The sequence below is a fragment of the Phoxinus phoxinus genome (assembly GCF_949152265.1).
Source record: "Phoxinus phoxinus genome assembly, chromosome: 10".
Classification (NCBI taxonomy): domain Eukaryota; kingdom Metazoa; phylum Chordata; class Actinopteri; order Cypriniformes; family Leuciscidae; genus Phoxinus; species Phoxinus phoxinus.
This window is the reverse complement of record NC_136885.1, coordinates 29,669,053-29,692,186: the sequence shown is the minus strand read 5'-3', so window position 1 is coordinate 29,692,186 and position 23,134 is coordinate 29,669,053. Positions and strand designations below refer to the sequence as shown.

At 36.6% G+C, this 23,134-nt stretch overlaps 2 protein-coding genes across 11 annotated transcripts in view; both read left to right on the top strand.

Moving 5' to 3' along the window:
- Positions 1–1,146, top strand: part of cspg5a (chondroitin sulfate proteoglycan 5a) — a 32,063-nt gene extending 30,917 nt beyond the window's left edge. For 5 of the 10 annotated variants that reach the window (XM_079624729.1, XM_079624724.1, XM_079624726.1 and 2 more), the window contains one exon: positions 407–1,146. In XM_079624729.1, coding sequence (XP_079480855.1) covers positions 407–577 — 171 coding nt within the window. In that variant the 3' untranslated portion in view covers positions 578–1,146. The remainder of the gene's footprint in view (positions 1–406) is intronic. The other 5 variants (XM_079624730.1, XM_079624725.1, XM_079624723.1 and 2 more) reach the window with 2 other exon arrangements.
- A 6,945-nt stretch (positions 1,147–8,091) lies between these two features.
- ppox (protoporphyrinogen oxidase) lies at positions 8,092–22,520 on the top strand. Its single transcript, XM_079626520.1, has 13 exons — positions 8,092–8,231; positions 8,980–9,088; positions 10,773–10,907; positions 12,257–12,372; positions 12,452–12,584; positions 12,739–12,883; positions 13,413–13,606; positions 13,745–13,808; positions 14,114–14,232; positions 15,714–15,827; positions 17,175–17,324; positions 19,268–19,310; positions 19,402–22,520. Exons 2-13 carry the CDS (start codon positions 9,002–9,004, stop codon positions 19,533–19,535), a joined length of 1,434 nt encoding a protein of 477 aa, XP_079482646.1. The 5' UTR covers positions 8,092–8,231; positions 8,980–9,001; the 3' UTR covers positions 19,536–22,520.
- The last annotated feature ends 614 nt before the right edge of the window (positions 22,521–23,134 follow it).

Below are 23,134 nucleotides of genomic sequence, written 5' to 3'. Positions count from 1 at the left end.
TCAATAATTTAATGATTTTACAATTGTACATTATTACATTTACAACAATTTTATTAAAGTATTTGGAGATGTAATGAGCAATATTATTTATTTATTTAAATAATTTAATATACATGCACATTATTTAATAATAAACAACTAATTTATTAAAGTGAGACTTAATGAGCAATATTTTAGTTTTTTTGTTTACTTCAGTAGTTTAATGACTTTACAATTGCACAATATTCAATTTAAAACATAATTTTATTAAAGTAGTTGGAGACCAAAGTAGTTTATGTTATGAAAGATTATGTTTTTATTTGATGATTATTTATTTATTTAATCATTTATTTATTTTAATCATTTAAAAAGATTACAATTGCACATTATTCACTAATTCTATTAACATGGGACTATCGTTTCTCAGGATGATCCTAATGCCCAGAACAAGCTGGAGGACCCCGTGAAGGCCCCCCCACCCAAAGAGGACGAGTCGCTGAACATCCAGAACTCGCTCACCCCTAAGCACGAGAACAATAAAGTGCTGGGCGAGGAGAACTCTTCGGAGGTAAACTCGCTGCAGAACAACATGATGTAGAACAGAAAAAAAAAAGAAAAAAAACTCCACGCAACCACGTCCACGATCACTTATAGCATTGAACCGCAGATGGTACGAGCAGCCACACCCACCACACCATCATCACATGACAGAACACTTTAAAAACCCCGCCCCTCATACCCACTCAGTCTCCGCCTCCTGCCCCGCCCCTTGTTGCAGTCTTTTTGCCCCTGTAGTCGACCCGCCCCTGACTCAGCCCTTATATATACACTCACCTACCCCTGCCTAACTGAATTACGGCATGCGTTGGTGTATATTGTAAAAAAGAAGAAAAAAGTAAAACATATTTGGGGTTTAAAAATATAAAACGTTGTCATAAAAGAAAACGCTACTGAGAGGTTTCGATGTTTGTCTGACTAATTCAGTGAGTATGTATAAATATATGGAAAAAATGCTTGGATTGATATAAAGAAAAAAACACAATGTGTCTTTGTTTTGATGTGATTTCTAATCCTTTGATGTACTTGTTTTATTTTGTACTTTTTTGGGAATATAAACTACGAAGATAAAAAAATCTGACAGTTGTTGAAATAAACCTTTTTAACACTAAAGTCCTTGTCCCTGTGTGGTCCTAGCCTGTATTCTTCCCCAGCCAGATGCTGTCTTGCACTCATTATCTCTTGCTTTGCTTGATATTGCGCATGGCTTTTTGATACCTCAATGCCCTGAAGTCTACATCAGTTTAGACCTTCATACTGACAATGTTGTGCAGAAGCCGCTAAATAAGGTGGGTGACCCAAAATCATACACATATTTCTGCTATTTCACTGACAAATATGAATTTAAAAGGTGTTAGGGATCATCTAAGTAATCTGACCCATATTAGACAAATCATATCTCTTTTTTGGTATACACTCAAAAGCTTTAGCTTTACCATTGCTTACTGTAACGTTATTAGTTAATATAAAGTGGTGTTTCATATACCATTATTTTCTCACAAGAATTAGTTTTAGAAATCGAGATCCCTGTTGAAGACCCTTGATTTAAAACAGTCAAAACCTGAGGTTTGGAAAAATTGGCTGTTATGATGAATGGGCCCGATATAGTTACACTAAAAGTGTAAAGAGTAGGCCTACCTGAAAACCATACTTGAGTAAAAGCACAGGTATCTTACAGCAAAAATGACATCACAAGTTGAAAGTCACCAATACGACTTGAATGTATATAGGCTCAAAGATGCACCAGTCCTTAACACCTAAGAGACGTGCCAGTGAAAATGTGAAACAGTTGATTTGTGAGGAGAGCAATATCATTTATTTCCAAAAATCCAAAACCTGAACACCTCAAAATTGCAATACATCAAGGTCTACACAACAGCCTCTTAAACGTCTACAGACACTCAGTTAAACTAAAAAAGGGCATTATAGTAAACCAATATCCTTCTCTTTAATGGATAAATAAAATAATGTAAATGAAATAGCCATAGCCACTGGACATGCTGAGTTCGGCCTCATCACCGGTTGCAGTCATGTCCACTTCTCATGAAACACCTGCGATTGAGCAAACCTGCTAATGCACTCACATTCACGTAAAGTATAGCCATGGGTGAGTAAGGTCAAAAACACACAAGATATAGTACACCCAGTGCCTTGAGGGATGGGGATATCACTTCTTTTGTAGCAGAAATAAACTGCTGCAGAAAAAGTTAGGTGCCATACAAAATGTAAGCATAATTGCATTACTCATCATCATGTATTAGAGTAAAGAGTACTTATTCAAAAATGTTAGTAGAAGAAAGTAGAGAGTAAAAGTTGCTAATATCTTTGATACTCAGTAAAACCAAAGTAGCCTAAAAGATACTTGAGTACAGTTCATTGATTTAAATACTTTAGTCACACTGAATATACATTGAACATTATTCCTCATAAGAATCTCTCTGTAGTCGGTTGTCAAACTGACACTCCAAGATTCCTTTCTCTGTTAAATGAATCACAGGTTCTTTATTGTGGTTTCCTCTTATGAGTTTTTGACGAGGAGGTTTGTTTCGGCCCCAGAGCAAAGACTCCGTCCCTTAACCACACTAATAGAGAACAAGTTCAATGCAGCAAATAGGAAGCAGAAGCACATGAGGTAATTTTGTCAATTTTGTATATAATCTAGATTTTTTTTATATACCTTTATTTTTCTATTTTTAATATATTTAATATTAAAAAACATTTGTAGATTTTTTTTATATATACATTAAAAAAAAATATATATATATATATATATTTTTTTTTTTCCCATGTTTTCAGAAGGCTCCCTCAGGGGCCTCTGCTTGGTGTCTTTGTGTGGATCTGCATTATAATGAATAAAAGGGACCACTTCATCCTCTCATATTCATAGAGAGACACAAGTACCTTTTCAATGCACCACAGATGCCTATGAAATCAGATCCGGGAACATATAGACCCATACTCACGTGAGTCTGGTTATATTGTCTGTGAAGCTCAGAATGTTCAGAGCTCAGCTTAAGAGCCCTTTGCTTAGTGTTTGGCCAAATCTGGGTTTGTGGCAGCTCCGCTACGGCCTTTTTCCTAATCTAATTCTTGCCTGCTACCTTGACAACAGCACATACACAAGAATCAAAAACAAGGGAGTGTTCACAACGTGTGAGACACACACTAAAAATAAAAATCATCAGTGCCCTGAGGTGTCCCTCAGTCTCAGACACAGTGAAAAAAGGACACAGTATTAATGTCCCATGCAAGGACTGCTTTCAAGCTTATGTTGAACCAAAACCAACTCGATCTCACCACCGCTCTCTCTAGCATTCTTTCTTTCTTCTCGCTCTCATTTTTCACTGCTTTCCTTCCCTCCCCTTCCTTTTTCTGCCGTGTTGATCTTCATGCAAATGCAATTCTGGGGGTGTAGTCGTTGAAACACATTCTGATACTATGGGTCACTCAAGTGGAACGGCATACAGCAAAATACAAAGGAGATTCTACAGTTGCTCGAAAAAGCTCATTTACATGCAAGTAGCCTACATACAACTGTAGTAACTGACTTCATACGTCCACTTAAAATGACCTTTGCACAAATGGTTAAGAAGAGTGAAGTTAGATCTGAAATGGTCGGATATTATTTTTTGCGAATGCCATTTGGTTTGATATCATATATGTAATGTAATGACATTTCTACATAAAGACCTACAGTAAGTGTCACTAAACCGGATATAGGGTGTACTGTAAAGAACCAGATGTGCACTATATCATATGCTATTGTTCTAAAATTTCCTTTCAATTCTCATTTCCTCTTTTCACCCAGAAAGCTTCACCTATGTGAAGGAAAGCAGTTTTCCAGCTGGCACATAATTAACTCAGTGTGTCTATTTTAAATGAATCTGTTTTACCCTCTGCAGTCAAATGCTGTATGACAGAGAACATTGCATACTGAGGTGTGGCAACATCCGCCTACACCAACATGGGCACACATGCATGCGGCATCCCTGCTTCCCCATTGGCTACAGACAGTGGAACGATGACATGCAGATCTCAGACAGAGTTCAGCCATTGGCCGTTTGGAATACGAGGAGACATGCGCGCGCACACACGTTCAGAGCATTGGTTTAGGAGATTTAGATTGTGTGGGTTCATCAGAACATGCTGAGCTAATAAGGAATGCTTAAGATTATTAATGAAGCCTTTGGAATGTGGGCTGAGAAGCCTTTATAATGGATATGCGTCTGATAGATTATGGCTCAATGGCTAAAAAATACTCCCCCACAGGGCTGGGGTATCCAGGGCCCCGGTGCAGGTTCTTGCTGTGGGTCCCCTTTAAAACATGCCCCCCCCCCCCCCCCCTGATTGGGGGGGCTCTCCATGTTGAAATCGCAGGGCCCCCATAAGACCGGGAGCCCCTAAAATCCTTTCGCCCCATTAGTGACGGCCCTGCTCCCACACCCCACGTTTCCCCAAGTGTTTTGTTCTGCTGAGTTTGGCACGTTCTTTTGATGTTGAACAGCACGTGAGGTCTAAAGTAGCAGATGCAGTTGCAAGAAACAATCTCACAGAAACAAGTCTAGGTCACATTTCACCCTAACATCGAAATAATGTAATGCTAGCATATAGTTATTTTCATGACAAATCTCACTACTGTAAAGAATTCAGTTATTAATATTAATATTACTACCAATATTCTCAGTGGAAAGTAATGCAGTAATGTAAATGTATTGTGATTTTTTTTTAAATGTTGTTCCTTTAATTAAATTACACCTAATTCAAGAGTTAAATTCCTAGGAAATGCATGAAATGATTAGCATCTATACCTTGAATTTATTTTTAATTGTTTGTTTGTTTGTTTGTTTGTTTGTTTGTTTGTTTGTTTGCTTGTTTGTTTAATAAAACTGAATACATTACAGTAATGAGATTTGTCATGAAAATAATATAGACATAGATAGATAGATATATAGATAGATAGATAGATAGATAGATAGATAGATAGATAGATAGATAGATAGATAGATAGATAGATAGATAGATAGATAGATAGATAGATAGATAGATAGATAGATAGATAGATAGATAGATAGATAGATAGATAGATAGATAGATAGGTAGTGAGAATAAAAAAATAAAATGTTCTAGATAGTGAGAATAAAAAAATAAAATGTTCTTAATTTTTATGACAACACAAAAAATCTTGATCTTTTCTGAAAGCATAATATAATTTACAATTTCTATCATTTCAATGTATATTTTTTTATTTTTGGTGCCAAATGTGACAGCAGCTAAACCACACACTAGGAAAAATGCTCACGTCTCTAAGGACACATTTTATTGGTGCATTAACACATTTCTCTTTGTGTGCCAATGGAAATGTGCTTTGTGCACGTGTCTTTGCCTGTGTTCTCTTTGCAGGGACGAAGGACAATTGACGTGGAGCTTCACCTTCCCAAAAAAGCCAAAGTCTTACCCAAGCCCAACCAGCCAGTCCACTATGACGTGTTCCTCTATAAAGTGGCTAAATCGCCTGTGAACGGCAGGGTGAAGCACAGGGTGAGATGGAAGGACTGTGAGTCTCCCTTCTACAGTCCAGTCAGCACACTCTCACTGCCTGCAATCATCCACAGCAAGACCTCGCTGGGACACGACATGCACACACTGTTTGCCCTCTGAGCAGAGACTCTGACCAGTCACAGCAGAGCATGCTTTATTTATCCTCATCGAGCAACACTGTAAAATGGAGACTTTCATACAGACAATCATATTTGCTTAATAAAATGGGGCTCAGACTGTACATTTGAAGCATCATCCGGATATAATGTGATAAGATAAGTGGTTTCTTTATGTCTTATCTGACATCAACTAGCATTGGTAGAGAAACGTTCTCAAAACTTCAGCTAAATGTTCTGGCAAGGTTCTCTCAAAGTTATGAGCAATCGTTCTTCCAGTAACGTTAATAAAAGATTCGTTCAGTGTTATCTGGTCTATGGTCAAATGTTCTCAAAACGTTAGCACGAAAACATTATTTATAAATCTTTCATGGAACTTTTATTTTTGGTAACACTTTATTTCGAGATGGTCCACTTTAGACATTCTTTGTAATGTAACTTTGCAACTACAAGTCAACTAGCATTCATTAGATTAGACTGTATGCATAATATCTGCTAAGACTTTATTTTGATGGTCCCTCAACAGACATTCTACTGACTATAATAAGTAATTTTGCAAGTACATGTCAACATATTCTATTAACACCTAACCCTAACCTAAAGAACAGTCTAATAGTCTACTCTAATGAAAGTAGTTGTCATAGTTGCAAAGTTAGTTATAGTTAGTAGAGTGTCTAAAGTGGACCATTGAAATAAAGTGTTACCCTTTTCTGAAATGTTTTAGTTGGATCTTCATTTAATCCTCAACATAAAACTATGTTTTAATAACGTAATTGAAACATTAGCAAACATTCTTAGAACATATTTTTGTTAGCTGTGATGTTCTCATGATTAAATGCACTGTACCATAATACATGAAACACACAGCAAATGTTTCTCTGAATGAGATGGTCGCTGAGCTAATAAAAACGAATATCTCTTGGGAATTTATCATCAGCAGATTGTTTCTGCAAACAATAAATCAGACTATGAAACAGATCACCTCATGTTTTTGCAAACATGCACATTTTGTAATTTATAGTACGGCAAACAGGTTGAGAAAATGAATAAGTTTCACAGCAAACTTGACACACTAAAAGCCTGCAAGAAAATACAGAAGACAATCCATGAGAAATTTGTTTATGAAACTTAAAGGGATAGTTCACCCAAAAATTTAAATTAGATAATTTAGCTCACCCTCAAGTTTTTCCAACCCTGTATAATTTTTTTCTTCTTCTGCTGAACACAAAATAATATTTTTTAAAGAATGTCTGTAACAAAACAGTTGATGAACCCCATTGACTTCCATAGCATTTTTCCCCATAGCCCACTATGGATGTCAGAGGGGTCCATCAACTGTTTGGTTACCCGTATTCTTCCAAATCTTCTTTTGTGTTCAGCAGAAGAAAGAAACTCATACAGGTTTGGAACAACTTAAGGGTAAGTAAATGATGACAGATTATTCATTTTTGGATAAACTATCGGAGAGCTTAACATGATAGAATTAAAATGCAAAGTAGGTCCACTGCATGAGGACTTCATTTACCAAGCCCCTTTCCACATGCTTTCAAAACATTGATCCATCTACCAAAGCTGATTTCCGTTAAGGCTGAACCGATGTGGTTTTGGTAACATGGTCTGTGAAGTTCTTACAGAACCGAGTGCACGTGAACAACGACGCGTGGTTAAAGCAGCCTCCGAAATACCAAAAGCAACAGGGCCTTCTCTTGAACTGCAAGGAGCTCCAGGGCACCTTTTGTGTCACATCACATGGGATTAAATTAGCACGGTCCATTAGCTTCTCTGTGACACAAAGACACAATGACCTGCTAGTGAAACCTAATACAATCAGTGTCAGAGTTTTGGTTCTCACACATTTTTTTTTTTGTAGTTCATATATTACAGAAAACACTGATATTTTCCACAATATAACTATTGACCATTTCATTATTAAAGTGTCAAGATTTGACCAAACCATCAAGGTGATAATCATACACAGTCCACCATGATGCATATTGCATGAACAAGGTCAAAGTTTATTTGCCAAATGTCTAAAAGACTAACAGGTCACATTTCTCCCTAAAATAAAATAAATAATAGGCCCTATAAAATATTAAATATTAGCATAATAAGTGTCATTGTTGTAATGCATCCATACATATTTTTTTCTTATTCCATACTAGATGAAAAAAGAGACCACACCTTGGCTTACCAATAGCCTATATAACGTTAATATATAGGCCAACCTAGAAGGCTATACATATAGCTCTTTGGGTTTAGACGTAACAAATATGTTACACATCTGTGGCAGTCATTTGAACTTGAAACAATTATTATCCAAAGAAAATAGCGTGGTCTCTTTTGTCATCTAGTGGTTGAGTATTCCATTACATGCTTTATACAGGAAGTGCGGAAACCGGATGGGGCTTTTATTTTGAAACACTTGTTGTTTTTCCATCACCGTTGCCGCTGGCTTGACGCTTCATAACTACTTGAGACCCTTGAGTCACTAGCTATGTAACAGCAGAAGCCGAGCTTTCCACATTTCATAATTGTATGCAGGTAAGAAGCGTTATTTCCCACTTTTATATATATTAATATAATTTGCATTTAATTTAGCATTATTTCCGGGTGTTAGACAAAGGTTTACACATTTTTTTACAGCAAATTGTATGTCAGCAAAGGCATGTAAAGCATATTAGTAAGTCTGCAAACATTGAAATAAGTTTTTAATATGTCGCTTTCTTCTAAATAACCACAAGGATTATTTGCAGGATGTTTTTGGCTTATATCTGTTTTATAACGAGACTCGCTCTATATTTATGTATGAGTTCAACTCTGACCAGTTGAACAGATAACGGCCAGTTTTTATTGAAGGACACATTTTTCTGCCCTCTGTTGTTTGAATATGATAATGACCTTATCAGGGGCCACTACCCTGTTACTCCCATCAGACCTCGACTTGTGGCAGTGTAGGGCCCCATGCCAGTGTTGAAAACCCTTCTTAATCTTTCAACTGTCAGAGATGCATTCAATGTCCAATATGACCAAATGGCAGAATGTGCCTAATTTTTTTTGTTTTGTTTATTCTTGAACTATGAAAGAACATGTAGATACTTACTATAGGGTTAGGGTAGTATTATGATTTGGTTGTTAGTTGCATGCAATATGCATCATTTACTGTTATTACTATGGTAAGTACATGTAACAAGGACACTGTAAAATAAAGTGTTTCCCACTTCTGTATTTTTTACTCATGGTCTTGCTGATATAAATGTTGATCCATTGTCATTGGTTTGTCTTGTTGCAGGTGTGGGAGTGTTTGGAGCTGAATGCAGAAGATTGTAGCAGTGCTTGGTGGGGGGATTGGGGGTCTGTCGGCCTGTCATCATCTGAGCAAGAGTCCTAATGTTTCCAAGGTACAGTATCCGTGAATAATATGCTTAAAATTTAGCCAATCTACATTTGCACGACTGTTAAAAAAATGTGTTAAATGTCTTTTGTGCTCACAAAGGCTGCAAAAAACATATATTGTTATATTAAGTAATATTGTAAAATATTATTAAAATGCGAAATAACTTAGTTCTATTGTAATATATTTTAAAATGTACGGTAATTTATTCCTGTGATGGCAAAGCTGAATTCTCAGCATCATTACTCCAGGCTTTAGTGTCACATGATCCATCAGAAGTCATTCTAATATGCTGATTTAAAGATACAATATGTAATTTTTTTCGCCGCTAGGGGTCACTAACCTCTTATAATAACAAAGTCGTACGTTGATGACGCAAAATTTCCTGCGGAATTATGGAACTTGTCGTCAAGCCGATGGATCTATTAATGTTTATGTGAATACATTGATGTTTTTATCGTGACTGTGGTATGAAGCAGGGCGCGATTGCTAATAAGAAACACATCAGCGCCACACGCGAGTCCAGTGGATATAACGTTAACGTTAAAGGAATGAGAACATTTAATTCTACCGAACTACCCGCAAGTGCTGAATTAATACTCGCACAGGTTAGTTTATTTGACGAATGAAAGGTAACGCAGCACCTTTTTCACTTGCTCTACACTATCACATAAACTCCATTTGAGTGTGTTGAAAGTTATAATGTTATTCTATGTGTTAGTCTGTTGGCTATATTAGACTAGCAGTAAGCTAGATCAACATTAGATAGAATAACATACAGATCATATTCTAAAATTTTATTATGTTGAGCTATATAACATTGATTAGTTTTATGTACATTTGCTCACCTGTCTAATAATAAAGTAACTTACATGTAAGAGCTCTGTCAAGTCGAAGTTTGTCACGGACACGAAGCTCTCGGCATCTCGAAAACGCCACGCTGATATTGATCCTCGGTTTAGTTCTTCTTTTTTCCCCCAAAGTCTGCTTGCCATGGTCCATAATGTTTGAACAAAACAACAACAGCGTGCAGCTAGACGTTACGCACTACGCAGTTGTCCACGTCTGTCGCCATGGTTACTATGGCAGTACTACAAGCGGAAACCAGGGGTAACGCGGATACTACGTCATTGACAGGCAACAAGTGAACAGGTTTTCCGGGATGGCCAATTATTTAAAATTGGAATTTCTCTGAAATTAAAAATCTTTGGGAACTTTTCGGGTATTTTAAGTACACAACTGCAGGAAATATATCACACTGTGCAAGTGATTTTTGGATATTTTATTGCAAAATTCTTATTATCAATGTTGAAAAGAGTTGTGCTGCTTTTTTTCTTTTCTTTTTTTTTTTGTATAAACTTGTGATTTTTTTTATTATTTTTTATTCCTTGATGACTAGAAAGTTCAAAAGAACAGCATTTATTTTAAACGGAAATCTTTTGTAAAATTAATTTACTGTCACTTTAATTAATTAATTGCATACTTGCTGAACAAACATATTAATTTCTTTGATAAAATAAATCTCACTGACCCAAACATTTGAACGGTAGGGCAGAAGATCACAGGCACAACATGCTCTTCATTTGAACATTTTTCCACTTCCACAACCCTGGTAGCCTGAGGACTCAATAGATCTGCTTTCATTGGTACATTCAACATGAAGTTCCACACATGTAACCACTGTGTTGTAGATGGTGCTGCTGGAGGAATCTGGGAGATGTGGGGGTTGGTTGAGCTCCACACGGAGGGATGACGGGGCAGTGTTCGAGCACGGACCACGAGGGGTGCGACCTGCAGGGGCTGTCGGCCGGAACACTTTGAATATGGTATACATATGAGAACTTATGTACATGGAAAAATCTATGTGAAAGTTGACACACATTTACATAGTCATTTAATTTCATATTTTAAGAATTGCAATTCACATGATCACATGCATTTAGTCTCCGATATTATAATTGGTATGTAAAACCAATTATTGTGTTGTACGTAAAAATTACTGTTACTCACAACCTCTCATAGCTTATTCTTGCTTTTAAAATGGCATCAGCAATATTATAAAATACCAATGTTCAATAAATAGTTACATTTATTTATTACAATAATAATAACTTATGATTTTGCTAAATAAACTGTGCATTCATTTTGAATCAGTTTCATGCAAGAATTGTCAGAATTAAGAATTGAGTCATTTACTTATTATTTTGAGATAATGTTGGTTTTGGCCATTGTTATTGTTGTTCCTTTGCATGGCCACAAGAGGGCCACCATGCATTTACATTTAGTCGTGTAGCAGATACAGTGTTATTTTAGTTTTAGTTTTTTTAGTTTTATTCATATTTTGACTTAGTATTTATCTTTATGAATATTTTATTTCAGCTGTATTTCAATTATCAGAAATGTTTTTTAATAGTTTTTGTTTTAGTTAACGATAATAATCCAGTTGAATTACTGTACACATGAAGAACATCAATTTGTTGTTAAAGCCAACAATATTTGCAGTACATAATGCCAAGATTTAATAGTAAACTAGAGAAGTAAACTAGCTAGAGCAGATGTGTAATGGAAAGAAGGCTGCATTATTTGATCAAATGTACAGCAAAAACAAACAATATTGGGAAATATTATTACAATTTATTATATTATAAAGTGTAATTTACTCATGTGATGTCAAAGCTGAATTTTCAGCATCATTACTACCGTCTTCAGTGTCACATGATCCTTTAGAAATTTTTCTAATATGCTGATTTGCTGAAAGAGACATTTCTTATTATCATCAATGTTGTAAACAGTTGTGCTGCTCAATTTTTGTGGAAACTGTGATGCATTTTTTTTCAGGATTCTTTGATGAATAGTTCTGCACTTATTTGAAATAATAATCTTTTGAAACACTATTAATGTCTTTACTGTCACATTTGTCACATTATACCATTCTATCTCCGTTTATTCATAATATTATTTGAATTTTCTTGCATATGCATCATCTTTTCTGATTTACTTGAAGTACTTTGAGGAAATGTGCAAATTGCATTCCAAGAGACAGAAAAGGCTGTTAAATCTAAGTAGCAGCCGATGAAATGTAGTATTTACAATGTACCTTTCTGCAGGGCCCTACTGATGAATGCTCATATTTATGGAGGACGAACACTGTTCTAGTTCATGTTTTCTTGTGCAGGTCTCTGAAGTGGGTCTCGAGTCTGAAATCCTGCCAATTACGAAGGATCATGTGGCGTCTATGAACCGCTTCTTGTATGTGAAGGGACAGCTGCACAAGATGCCATCAGGAGCTGGGTGAGAGAAAAGTCCACCGTGCCTACAGTTACCTATTTAAAGTCATAAATAGTTCTCATCTTGTTCTCCTTTCCTCTAGTGGGGTTTTCCGCACCGTCCCTCCTTTCTCTCGTCCCATAATTCAGAGCGTTCTGAAGGAGATACTGATCAGTAAAGGGAAAGAGGAGGACGAATCGGTGCATGCGTTTGTGTCCAGGCGACTGGGTTCTGAGGTGAGAACTAGCGAAGAGGCACAATGACCTGTTAAACGTCCTTGTGCTGTACGACATGCTTCACTGCCACGGCAAATCAGTCTCAAATGTGTCGCGACAGGAGAGAATCTGAAACCGATTCAACACACCTGATTGTCTCTCTCTCTCTACTCAGATGGCAGATATAGCCATAGACAGCCTGTGTAGAGGAGTTTATGCTGGAGACTGCAGAAAGTTGAGTGTACGGTCCTGTTTTCCACCTCTTTATAAAGCAGAGCAGTCTCGGGGCTCCATCGTGCTCGGCATGCTGATGGGTCCAGGTGAGCGCTGTAGGTGTAAACCTAGTGGTTACCTTATATGGAATTTTATTTAAAAAAACATTTTTTCCCCATAATGCCATCATGCAATAAACAGCTGTGCTCCTTAATGTTTTTGTGCAAACCAGGTTCAATTTCTTTTATCAAAAAGATATACGTGTACTATTAGTGTTGTCAAAAACACTACCGGTACCAAGTCAATACTTTTGACAACACTACTATTGATATAATTAATCATTTATATACAGTAGTCAACATTTGAAGTGGATCGAAAAAAGTTCATCAAAGTTGTCCTAAGACAAGAATGGGTATTGTTCAAAATCATGTATAACTTTGATGAAAGGTTTAGATCCACTTCAAATGTTGACTAGTACTGTATATACAGCTATATATAAAATGCATGAAATGTTATATTTAATGTATTTTGATGTTAATTATAAAGGCATTAAAATACCTTTTATAATGCTTAATATGTAAAAAATTTATAGAAGGGGTTACCGAATAATGTTTGTTTTAATTCATGTTATGTAAGGAGGGGGTCCTGAAGTAGTCCCTTCAGACTTGGCAAAGAGAGCGTCTAGTGAGTCCTGGACTCAGTGGTCTCTAAAGAGGGGCATGCAGACACTCCCAGAAGCCCTGGAGGACAAGCTGAGGATGCAAGAGCGAGTGGAGATTCATCATCATGCCAAAGTGAAGAGTCTGAACATGGACGGGGGAGGCTGGGAGGTGAGATGATGGCCCAACATGAAGCGCCTTATTCACCACGTAACATATTTTGACATTCAGCTAAGATGGTCTGACTCTATGTCTTGTAGTCCAGCATTATTAGTGAGCGTGTTCTTATTTTTCAAACATTTTGTTTAGATTAAACTAGATGATGGGACTTCTTTGAAAGCTGATCATGTTATTTCTACCCTGCCAGCATCAGGTAAATGCCCTCACTTTACAGTGAACTCCAATGTTTCCTTATTCTGGTACACAAGTTTTTCTTCATTTTAAGTCTAATTTAGTCAGTTTATTTAGTGCATGATTCGGATCCTTAGATTGATTCAACTACCGATAAAAAGTTGAATAGAAATGTTGACATTTTTTTGCAGTTTCTTACAACAAATGCAATCTTACAACAAATATAAAATGTGATTTATTTCAGTGTGGCGCTGTAGATGCACACACTGTGCTCTACTTGGATGACTTAGAAGTATCTATTTAAAGCAATTTCTATATGTTTACCAGCTTTGGCTTCTGTATTGCCCCCTGCTTCTCATCCTCTGGCGGAACAGCTGCGATCCATCGCTTCAGTTACTGTTGCCGTGGTGAATTTGGAATATGAAGGCTTCATCCTTCCTGTTACTGTAAGTCTTCACTCAGCGATTTTAAATGGAGACAAAAAGAGAGAACAGAGCTGCTTTTCCACTGTCAGGCCACACCGTTCCATTCCGTGCTGATCCAGCCCAGCTGGTGCGGATATGGTTTTATTATTATTTCTGATAACAGAGCTCTTTGGAATGTAACTCTTTGGAATGTACTGTAAACTCTACAACCATGCTGAGAATTCCGAGCTGACAATGGTTTGTAATCGTTGTGTGCTCAAGTGGAAATATAACTGGGAGCGTTCGGCCCGACGGTTGAAAAGTGTCTAGAGTGTAGATCCCTAGGACAGTGGTTCACAAACTTGTTATAGTCGTGTACCCCTTCTCTTCAGTCAAACCTTTTCCATGAAGAGACAATATTTTCCCCCTTATTAAATTGATTTTTAGGTGCATTTTTACCTTTATAAAGGCAAAGTTATTTTAACCCTATTAAATGTACCGGAATGTCTTTTTTTTTTTTCAAATTCTTAAAATTCCATTAATTTAATTATTAATATAATCATTGAATTAAACAATTAAAAAGCATTGAATTAAACTAAATAAATAATTTCAATCATTATCAATAAAAGCCATCTTTGCACTGCAGTGGCACAAGCTGCATCTATTTACACACTGTTTATTCCTGCTCAGAGGTGGCATGAATTCAGTTACAATGACACAACTAGGCTAATGTTATGAGATGTTTTCAAATAAAACAAAAAATTTTCAGTAGAAAAATATGACAAAATGCATTCTTGTTCCTATTCAGTTATTCATACAGCCTGCATCAGAGGTTGTATGAATAACTGAATAGGAGCAAGAATGCAATTTTTCCCAAGAATTAAATTTTTCACATTCTTGCTACTTTAATATATTATCAAACAAGAACTCACACAGGGTATGTTTTTGTATCCAAGAGCTTGAGTCTTAAATTGGTCTCTATGCACTGCACAGTCTGTGTCTATATCTGTTCGTCATGCTAGTAAGTGCTAAATCCCCACTTTTACAAAAATACATTGTTGAAAACGGCAGTAATGTAGAGCAATTTGCAAAGGCAGCCTATCATATGCACACTGCTTGTGTGGATACAGTCAGGTTTGACCGCAAAAGATGAGGTCATTTGATTGGATGTCATGAATTTAACCTTTTACAGCACTACCATTTTCCTGTTTTTTCATTAGAAGTAGCTTTTTGCCTGTTAGAAATGCATGCTCGGTTTTGTTATTTTAAGATGGGGCAGAATTAAACAAATGGCAAATCTAATTTGTTCGCTCACCCCCCTCGGTCACCTCGTGTACCCCAGTCCGGGAACCACTGCCCTAGACCATTAAATGCTCAAGTCTGCTTGTTTTGTTCAGTTCGTTTTCTCATTGCCTGGAATCTTTCCTAACTGCACTGTACAAACATCAAAGCACTTTATGTATGTGGGGGCATTATTAATAATGAGTGTGTATGTATATGTGCACATGCTCTGAATATTTCAGGGCTTTGGACATTTGGTGCCTTCCTCAGAAGATCCAGGTCTGTTAGGGGTGGTGTACGACTCTGTTCCCTTTCCGCAACACAGTCAGAGTGGAAAACCGACCACTAGGCTGACGGTGAGACTGACCACTCATAAATATTAACCCTCAAAGGTTTGGGGTCAGTAAGGTTTTTATTTGTATTTTTTAATGAAATTAGTATTACAAAAGATTTCTATTTCAAGTAAATGCTGTTCTTTGGTACTTATTGTTCATGAAAGAAGCATATTAGAATTGTAATCATATTTTTTATCAAATAAATGTAGCCTGGTGAGCATAAAAGGCTTCTTTCAAAAACATTTTAAAAAATCTTACCCACCCCAAACTTTGAATGTTAGTGTATATTGCACATTATACACATAAATATCACATTAATTGAGAATATGATATTTTTTATCTTTAGCTTTGATTATTACTTTTTGTAAAAAAAAAAAAAAAGTTTAATAAAATATTTTATTACATTTTATTGTAAAATTGAAGTTATACATTTAAGTGGGGACAAGGCTAGAAAATAGAAATCTGGCAAAATGAAAATAACACTCTTGAAAATGAAGAAAAATTAAATAAATGAACTTTAAAGACGTATTGGTGAATATTTAACAGTACAGGGCTCTGGATAGATGCGTCTATAAACCGATACCCGAACAGCGATTTGTGAGGCCCTGTTTACACCTGTCGATCGGACGACACTAAATACAGGTGTAAGCGGTGTCTAAAACGTTCTGATCTTGTTCAATTTAACCACTTTTTCGTGAGCTTATTTCATCCATTAGGTCGAAAGATCTGAAAAAGGCCTTACATTAATATTCGCCTATAGACCCTCCCCTCGAAGAACTCAGGACAGAAGTTGTTGAAAGTGGAGAAAATAGACGGATTATACTCCAGGTGTAAACGGGAATGTGTCCCCCTCATCTACTTGTGATCCGATTGACCAAAACGCATCTTAATACCAGGTGTAAACAAGCGCCTGAATCTCTGTCAGGAATTCTTCTCCCGTCCCCTATCAGGAATATTTTACATGCGGTAATAAAAATAGCCTTCAGTGCTCTGCGGTACTCACAACAAAAAATGCTATTGCATTATTCATTTCTCCCCCCACTTAAATCATTATTAATTTAATAGTTAGATGTCCTTTGCTTAGAACATGATGTTTTTCCTGTGCTTGAAAACATCTGTATAGTCGAGAGGTCAGAAACGTACAGGAACTGAGTGCCATTAGAGGAGCTGAAATATGCTTTGAGCAATGTTAGCATCCTGAATAACATAATGTAACTCCCTCCGGCTGCGAGATCAGTCCCGTGAGTGGATGTTATGTGGACGATTCCAGCTGTTATCATCACAGAAGCCATTTCTGTGAATGATGTTGTTTTCTGTTGTAATTACTGCAGCTCAGTGCTCTAGCTGTTTGTGTGTGTTTGCGTGAAGGTGATGATGGGGGGAGCGTGGTTCGAGCAGACGTTTGGGAGTCCTGATTCAGTGACGGAGCAGAAGCTGTTGGATCGAGCCACTCAGGCCGTGACCTCTCACCTGGGCGTAACCTCACAACCTGTGTGGAGCTTTGTTGCTTTACTCAAGGTGAGACTGTGTGTTGAAAAAAAGCTATAAGCCATTGAAGCTGTGCATTACCACTGGTAATGGGTCTTCTATGCAAAGTGCATAAAGCCCCATTTGCCTTGGTCAAAGCTATACGAGTAGCTTATAGATATTATAAAATGGAGGCAAATATGAAGTAAAAAAATAAATGTAAATATTTATAAATATACCCTATAAATATATATAGTCTATATAAATATAGAGTTGGTAATTGCTTTTAATTATGTGGTTGCAAATAGTTTGATTTAAATGTGAAATTTTGAAGTAGAAATAGTGTATACTGTATGTATGTATGTATGTAAATATAGAATAACCAAGAATGCACCTCCTGATGGACATAAATGTTGTGATGTTATTTTTTATCAAGAGCTGTATACATTTCTGGGAAAGATCTTGTATTGACAATGTTTAGAGTCCAGCACTTTGTAAAGTCTCCTCCAGCACATCCCAAAGACTCTCAATGAATTTAAGGTCTGGACTCAAGATGTGTCAATGCATGTGTGAAAATGATTCTTCATGCTCCTCCCAACCATTCTTTCATAATTTGAGCTTGATGAATTCATTGTCATCCTGGAATATGGTCATGATGTGTCTTGTTCCTACATGGTTCTTTAAGAAATGTAAAGTTACACACTCCATCAATTAGGGTTAGAAGAACTGTTGCCAAACATATAACATGCTGGAAACATAATAATCACTGCAAAAATGATCCAATCATAGACTCTTAAGCATTTGCCATTTAAATTCACTTGAAAATACTATTTCAGTCTTTCTACTTCAAAATTTCACATTTAATTCAATGTGAAACTTGCCATTTCTTTTTAATAGCGAAATGTACTAGCAATTTCTGTGTGAAAAACAAAATTTTCCAGTGTATATGTGAAAATATCTGTAAAGATATCCTTAAGTTGGTTATTGCTATTATGAAAAATAAAAATAAGTAAATAAATAAAAAATAATATTTTCAATAAATATTATTAATAATAACAGTATTACTACTACTAATAATAATCATTTTGTTTTTATATATTTATATATTTTTATATAAAAAGTTTTGCTCTTTTGAATTCTGTTCATTACATAAATGTATTGAGATGAACATAACAAAACAAATTGCATTTAAGTCCTAAAGATTCTAAAATAGCAAAAATGTCCAGTGTACTTCTCTGGGTCAGAGAAAGGGTATAAAATGCTCATGTAAAACTAATTTAGACTGTTTTTGGGAGGCATCTGGGATGAAAAATGACTTTGCTACAAAAGTGTAGAATATGCCCCCATTGATTCACATTCATTTGAAGAATGGCCAAAAGATTTTTTACTATCCAAGTTCTCCTTTGAGTCAGCCATGCATAGCAATAGCTTTATGGAGCTCACAGCCACCAGATGCCCTCAGTCGTCTCTCTGGGGTTCAGTTCTGACATAAATCAAGGCAGATGGTCCATTTCTTTAAAGATTACTCCTGCCCTCCATCTCTCTGTGTGGTTCGTGTGGTTCAGGGAGTTCAGTGAGCAGAACAGAAGCGAGCGCTGCTGTGGCGGGAGGGCTACGAGAGGGTCACTCGTTCTCAGGCCGGAGATGACAGACTGTCGTTGGGGGGCGAGAGGAGCAACTCGCTGCTCCGCTTCATTTCTGACTGACTTATTCCTAATTATATGGTCATAGAGCAAGAAGAAAATTTCCACCTTATTGCGCGCCCACTCAAATTTTTTTCATGCTACATTGTCTCGATGTCTTTTGAACAGTTTAATTACCCTTTTACACTCTCACAGAGACTAGAGATATTCAGACTGCTACTTTATCTGGAATCTCATTTCTAGAAGATATTCATCTTTTTGATGAAAGAATGTAATTTCTTTTGTGTGTTTTTTTTTCTGCTCTGTCATTCCTGTTATTAAATCATTTTATCAATGTGATTATTTTTTCAGAACTGCATTCCGCAGTATCATTTAGGACACTGGAAACGACTTGGTAAGTTTATCAATCCCCCAAACTCATTCCACTATCTGTTCCCCGAGTCATGTAAATGAGGGTTGTGTGTGTGCCCATTTCTTATTTTCAGAAAAGATGAGGCAATACATCAGCAACCACAATCTGCCCCTTACACTGGCGGGAGCTTCCTACGATGGTGTCTCTGTCAATGATGTTATATTTAGTGGGCGGACTGCAGCTGAGGGTCTCGTTGGAAAAGTATGACTTGGACTGACTTCATTTTGACAGAGTGAGATGCCTTTATTGAAGATTGTATGTTTTGACTGTGATTCTTGGGAAGGATCTTAAAAATGCAGACTAACATAAAAACAACATGCTTTACTTGAACCCAGGGTGGAAAATGTACATCCAATTGTTTGAATATGTAATATATTTCTAAAATCATTATTAATATAATTTGATATTAATTCAGTTTATCTTGTTTTCAGTAAAATAGAAATATTTAAATGTCATTAAAAGAGATACATTGACGTATACTTAACTCAAGATATTTTCTCTGAAAACAGTTTTTGCTTTCTTATTTTTTGTACTCCATTGTCTTTGTTAAACCTCCCTAAATTCTCGTAAGGGGTCCTATTATGCTTTTTTCCCCTTGATTTTGTTTATGGTTTGTACTAGAATATGCTTTCATACTTTATTGTTCAAAAAAAAACATTATTTTTCACGTATTTTGCATTATTGCAGCACCTCTCTCCCCAGTCTGGCTCGAACACGCCGTTTAGAGTTCCTGTTTCAATGAAGCCCCTCCTTCCGAAATATGAAATGTACTGTGATTGGTTAGCTGGCCCAGTATGTTGTGATTGGCACTGTGTGTTCAGGAAATGTCCCTCCCCTTACCATAACCGTGAGTTTCATCTGATCGGGTGTAAATATTAAAATCCGCGTGAACCGGAAGTTGCGAACGACTTTTCTCCAGTGTTGTGACGTATTTCCAAGTGAAACGAAATATTGAACTGAGGGCAGGGTTTTACTTTAGCGCTCCTCCTTTCCATCTCTGCTCATAGCAGACTAACGGTCTGAGGGGAGTGGTTAAGCGTTTTCAATCCAAGCCGTCAAACTGACGTCAACAGAAAAGGAACGCCATTCCAGACCGGAAGTAACTTTTTCAGATTTTGATTATAGATTACCACGGCAAACTATTTTTTTCTGTGTATTAACTTGCACGGATTAGTTGTTCACCACAAGACTACTAATATGCGCTAACAAAGTAAATAGGGTCAATTTGGATTTCATGTCGGATGCCATCAATTTCAAACCAATTCAGGCCTGAATCAGACTTAAGGATGTTAACAAACAAGAGGATCGTACAGAACGGATTTAAAGCACGAGCTTTGCAAGCATGGATTTCACAGGATGTTTTAGAGTGGGAATTTTCTTATACATTTAAAATACGATGTTATACACCATTTAATCATGATATTTGTCAGAAAACTATGGTAATACAAACAGTAATTGATCACAAAACCATGGTTCATTTTCCTAAGTGGCGGTGAACAGCCTTACAAAAGCTACAGTAAACATTATCAACACTAATGTTGGCTAGCAGGCAAGCGGAGCCAAACAGCTTTGCCCTTTGTTTACATCGTAGCAACAACATAAAACTTATCATTTGAACTTTTAATAGAAAACGCAACTACAAATAATAAGACATACTTAGTTATGATCCACAAACAACAGATTGTCTTGACAAAGTGGGAACTGCTCCATTTCAGGAGAAGCTTTTGTTGTTTTCTCTTAGGTTCTGGAAGCTGTTCTCCGTATAATGTGCAGCACACAGATAACGTCGGGGTTATAATGTTCAGGAACAGTTTTTAAAATAGATTTTAACCTCTCTAAGTTCGTCAGCCTTAGGAAGGTCGAACAAATGAGTTTTGGGAACGGGGTGGAAAAAACAGTCTCTCTTTGACATACCGACAACACTGTCTTCTCTAGCAGCTCAATCAGGGCTCGTCTCCTTCTTTGTGTATTACGTGGGTGTGGATCATTTAAATGAGGAACATTATGACTTCACAAAGCCCAGAAAAAAACCTGTGGACCCGTGTTTTAGTCCAAGCGAGCTGTTCGTTTTAGTTCTTAGAGAGTGAATTCTGTTAAACAAAATATCTCCCTTTGAGCTTTGTAACCTTGCAGATCTTTTTATGCTCAAACAGCAACATTTCACGAACCAAAGTTGAAAAAGGGAAAAAGCATACTAGGACCCCTTTAAAACAAGACAAAAAGCAGCTGGCTTGGGAAGAATAAACTTTTATTCTCATGCAATTTAAGTAAATGTTTTAAGCAGGTCTAGATATTTTCTTCTAAAAAAATGATTTAATATGCAGTGAATGAGCCATTAAAATAATTTACTTTATCAGTAATATCAGTCAAAAGTCTTGGGCTGAGTAGTTACTAGTATCTCACCCAGAACTTCTGTTTGTCAAAATCACACTTCCCATTAGGAAAGATCACGTTGACCAACGTTCAAGTCACCACAGCAACTATCAAAACTGGCCAGAGATCTCAAATGTTCAAAATATAGGGTTGTTTCTTCCATTTGTCTGAAAGATGATGATTGTTTTCAGGTATGATAGGACAGGCTGAGATGAAGTACCATTAAATCAGGGTGCACTAAAGACATTTTGCTCTGAAAATGTTATTCCATTACACTGAAGTGGCTCCAATGGCATATTTACTATTTCTATTTTACATTTGAGCCAAGTAGCAGATTGGAAATGGCTGTGACCATCTGCATTTAATCTGACTTTCAAAGTTTGCTATTCAAAAAGATCAAAGTTGCCTATTACTCCGAGAAGCAGACTTTAATGGGTGCTTGAGAGCCAGTTGTTTCACACACAGATGCTTTGCAAAGCATTTATCTTATAAGATAAATGCTAATGTGCCACAGAGCTTCAATCTGCAATAATGTTTTATCAGAGAATACCTTTTTCATGCAGTACTTGTGAGACATCAGTAAAAGCAGTTTTATATTTTATTGTCATATTATGGATCCACATGCGATGGAAACTGATTGCGTCATCTTCAGCCTTATTTAACTTTATAGTGAATGTGACTAAAGTGTGCAGTATGTAACAATAATAATTCCATGAAAAACCTCTAATTTATTATGACAACCGCTCAATAAATGATCATGTATTTTATGCGATTATCTTGAGTGTGATAAATAAAGGAGATGTGTTTGGTTTGTTGCGCATATTGTGGTTAAACTGTTTAATAACTTCTTCTATCCGTTAATGAGCAGACAGTGAACGGTGCCAGTACAGTTTAAAGCGAAGAAGCCTGCAGCCAAACAGGAGTTTACATTAATAAAACACAGAGCCAAAATGAAATATTTAATGTGCAAATTACACAAGCCCACCCCCTGAAACCATTATCTGACAAATGGTAATTTCACCTTGAAATGTTATTGTTCACAATGACATGCTGTTTCCACCTCTGAGTCTGTTGACAGCTCAGTTGGAAAGTTATTTGACAGAAAGCACACTGTGAATCACAGACAAAAAACACTGTGACTGCCAGCGACCTTGAAATGTATTGTTCCTCATTGGTATTGTAATTTGCACATTTTAAGTGATATCCTGTCCTGTCTGGCTCACTCTGCCACAATTTTGAGTGTCAATACTTGTTGAAGTAAGGTGTGCTATTACTTTTCGAGCAGATTTACAATTTTAAAAAAATCGCATAGATTTATATTGTAGAACTCGAGCCATATGCAGGTTCTAGAATACCACCTAGCAACCACATACTAGCAACGTGCCGGAAAAAAAACAGTAACCTTTATAATCTGCTTAGCAACAACCTGGCGG

Bases quoted from the DNA above. Each gene is read 5' to 3' on its own strand.
- ppox (XM_079626520.1), top strand. From the start codon at position 9,002: ATGCAGAAGATTGTAGCAGTGCTTGGTGGGGGGATTGGGGGTCTGTCG. The intron at 9,089-10,772 runs GTACAGTATCCG...ACTGTGTTGTAG, and splicing joins AGAGTCCTAATGTTTCCAAG to ATGGTGCTGCTGGAGGAATC. The intron at 14,233-15,713 runs GTAAGTCTTCAC...TGAATATTTCAG, and splicing joins GCTTCATCCTTCCTGTTACT to GGCTTTGGACATTTGGTGCC.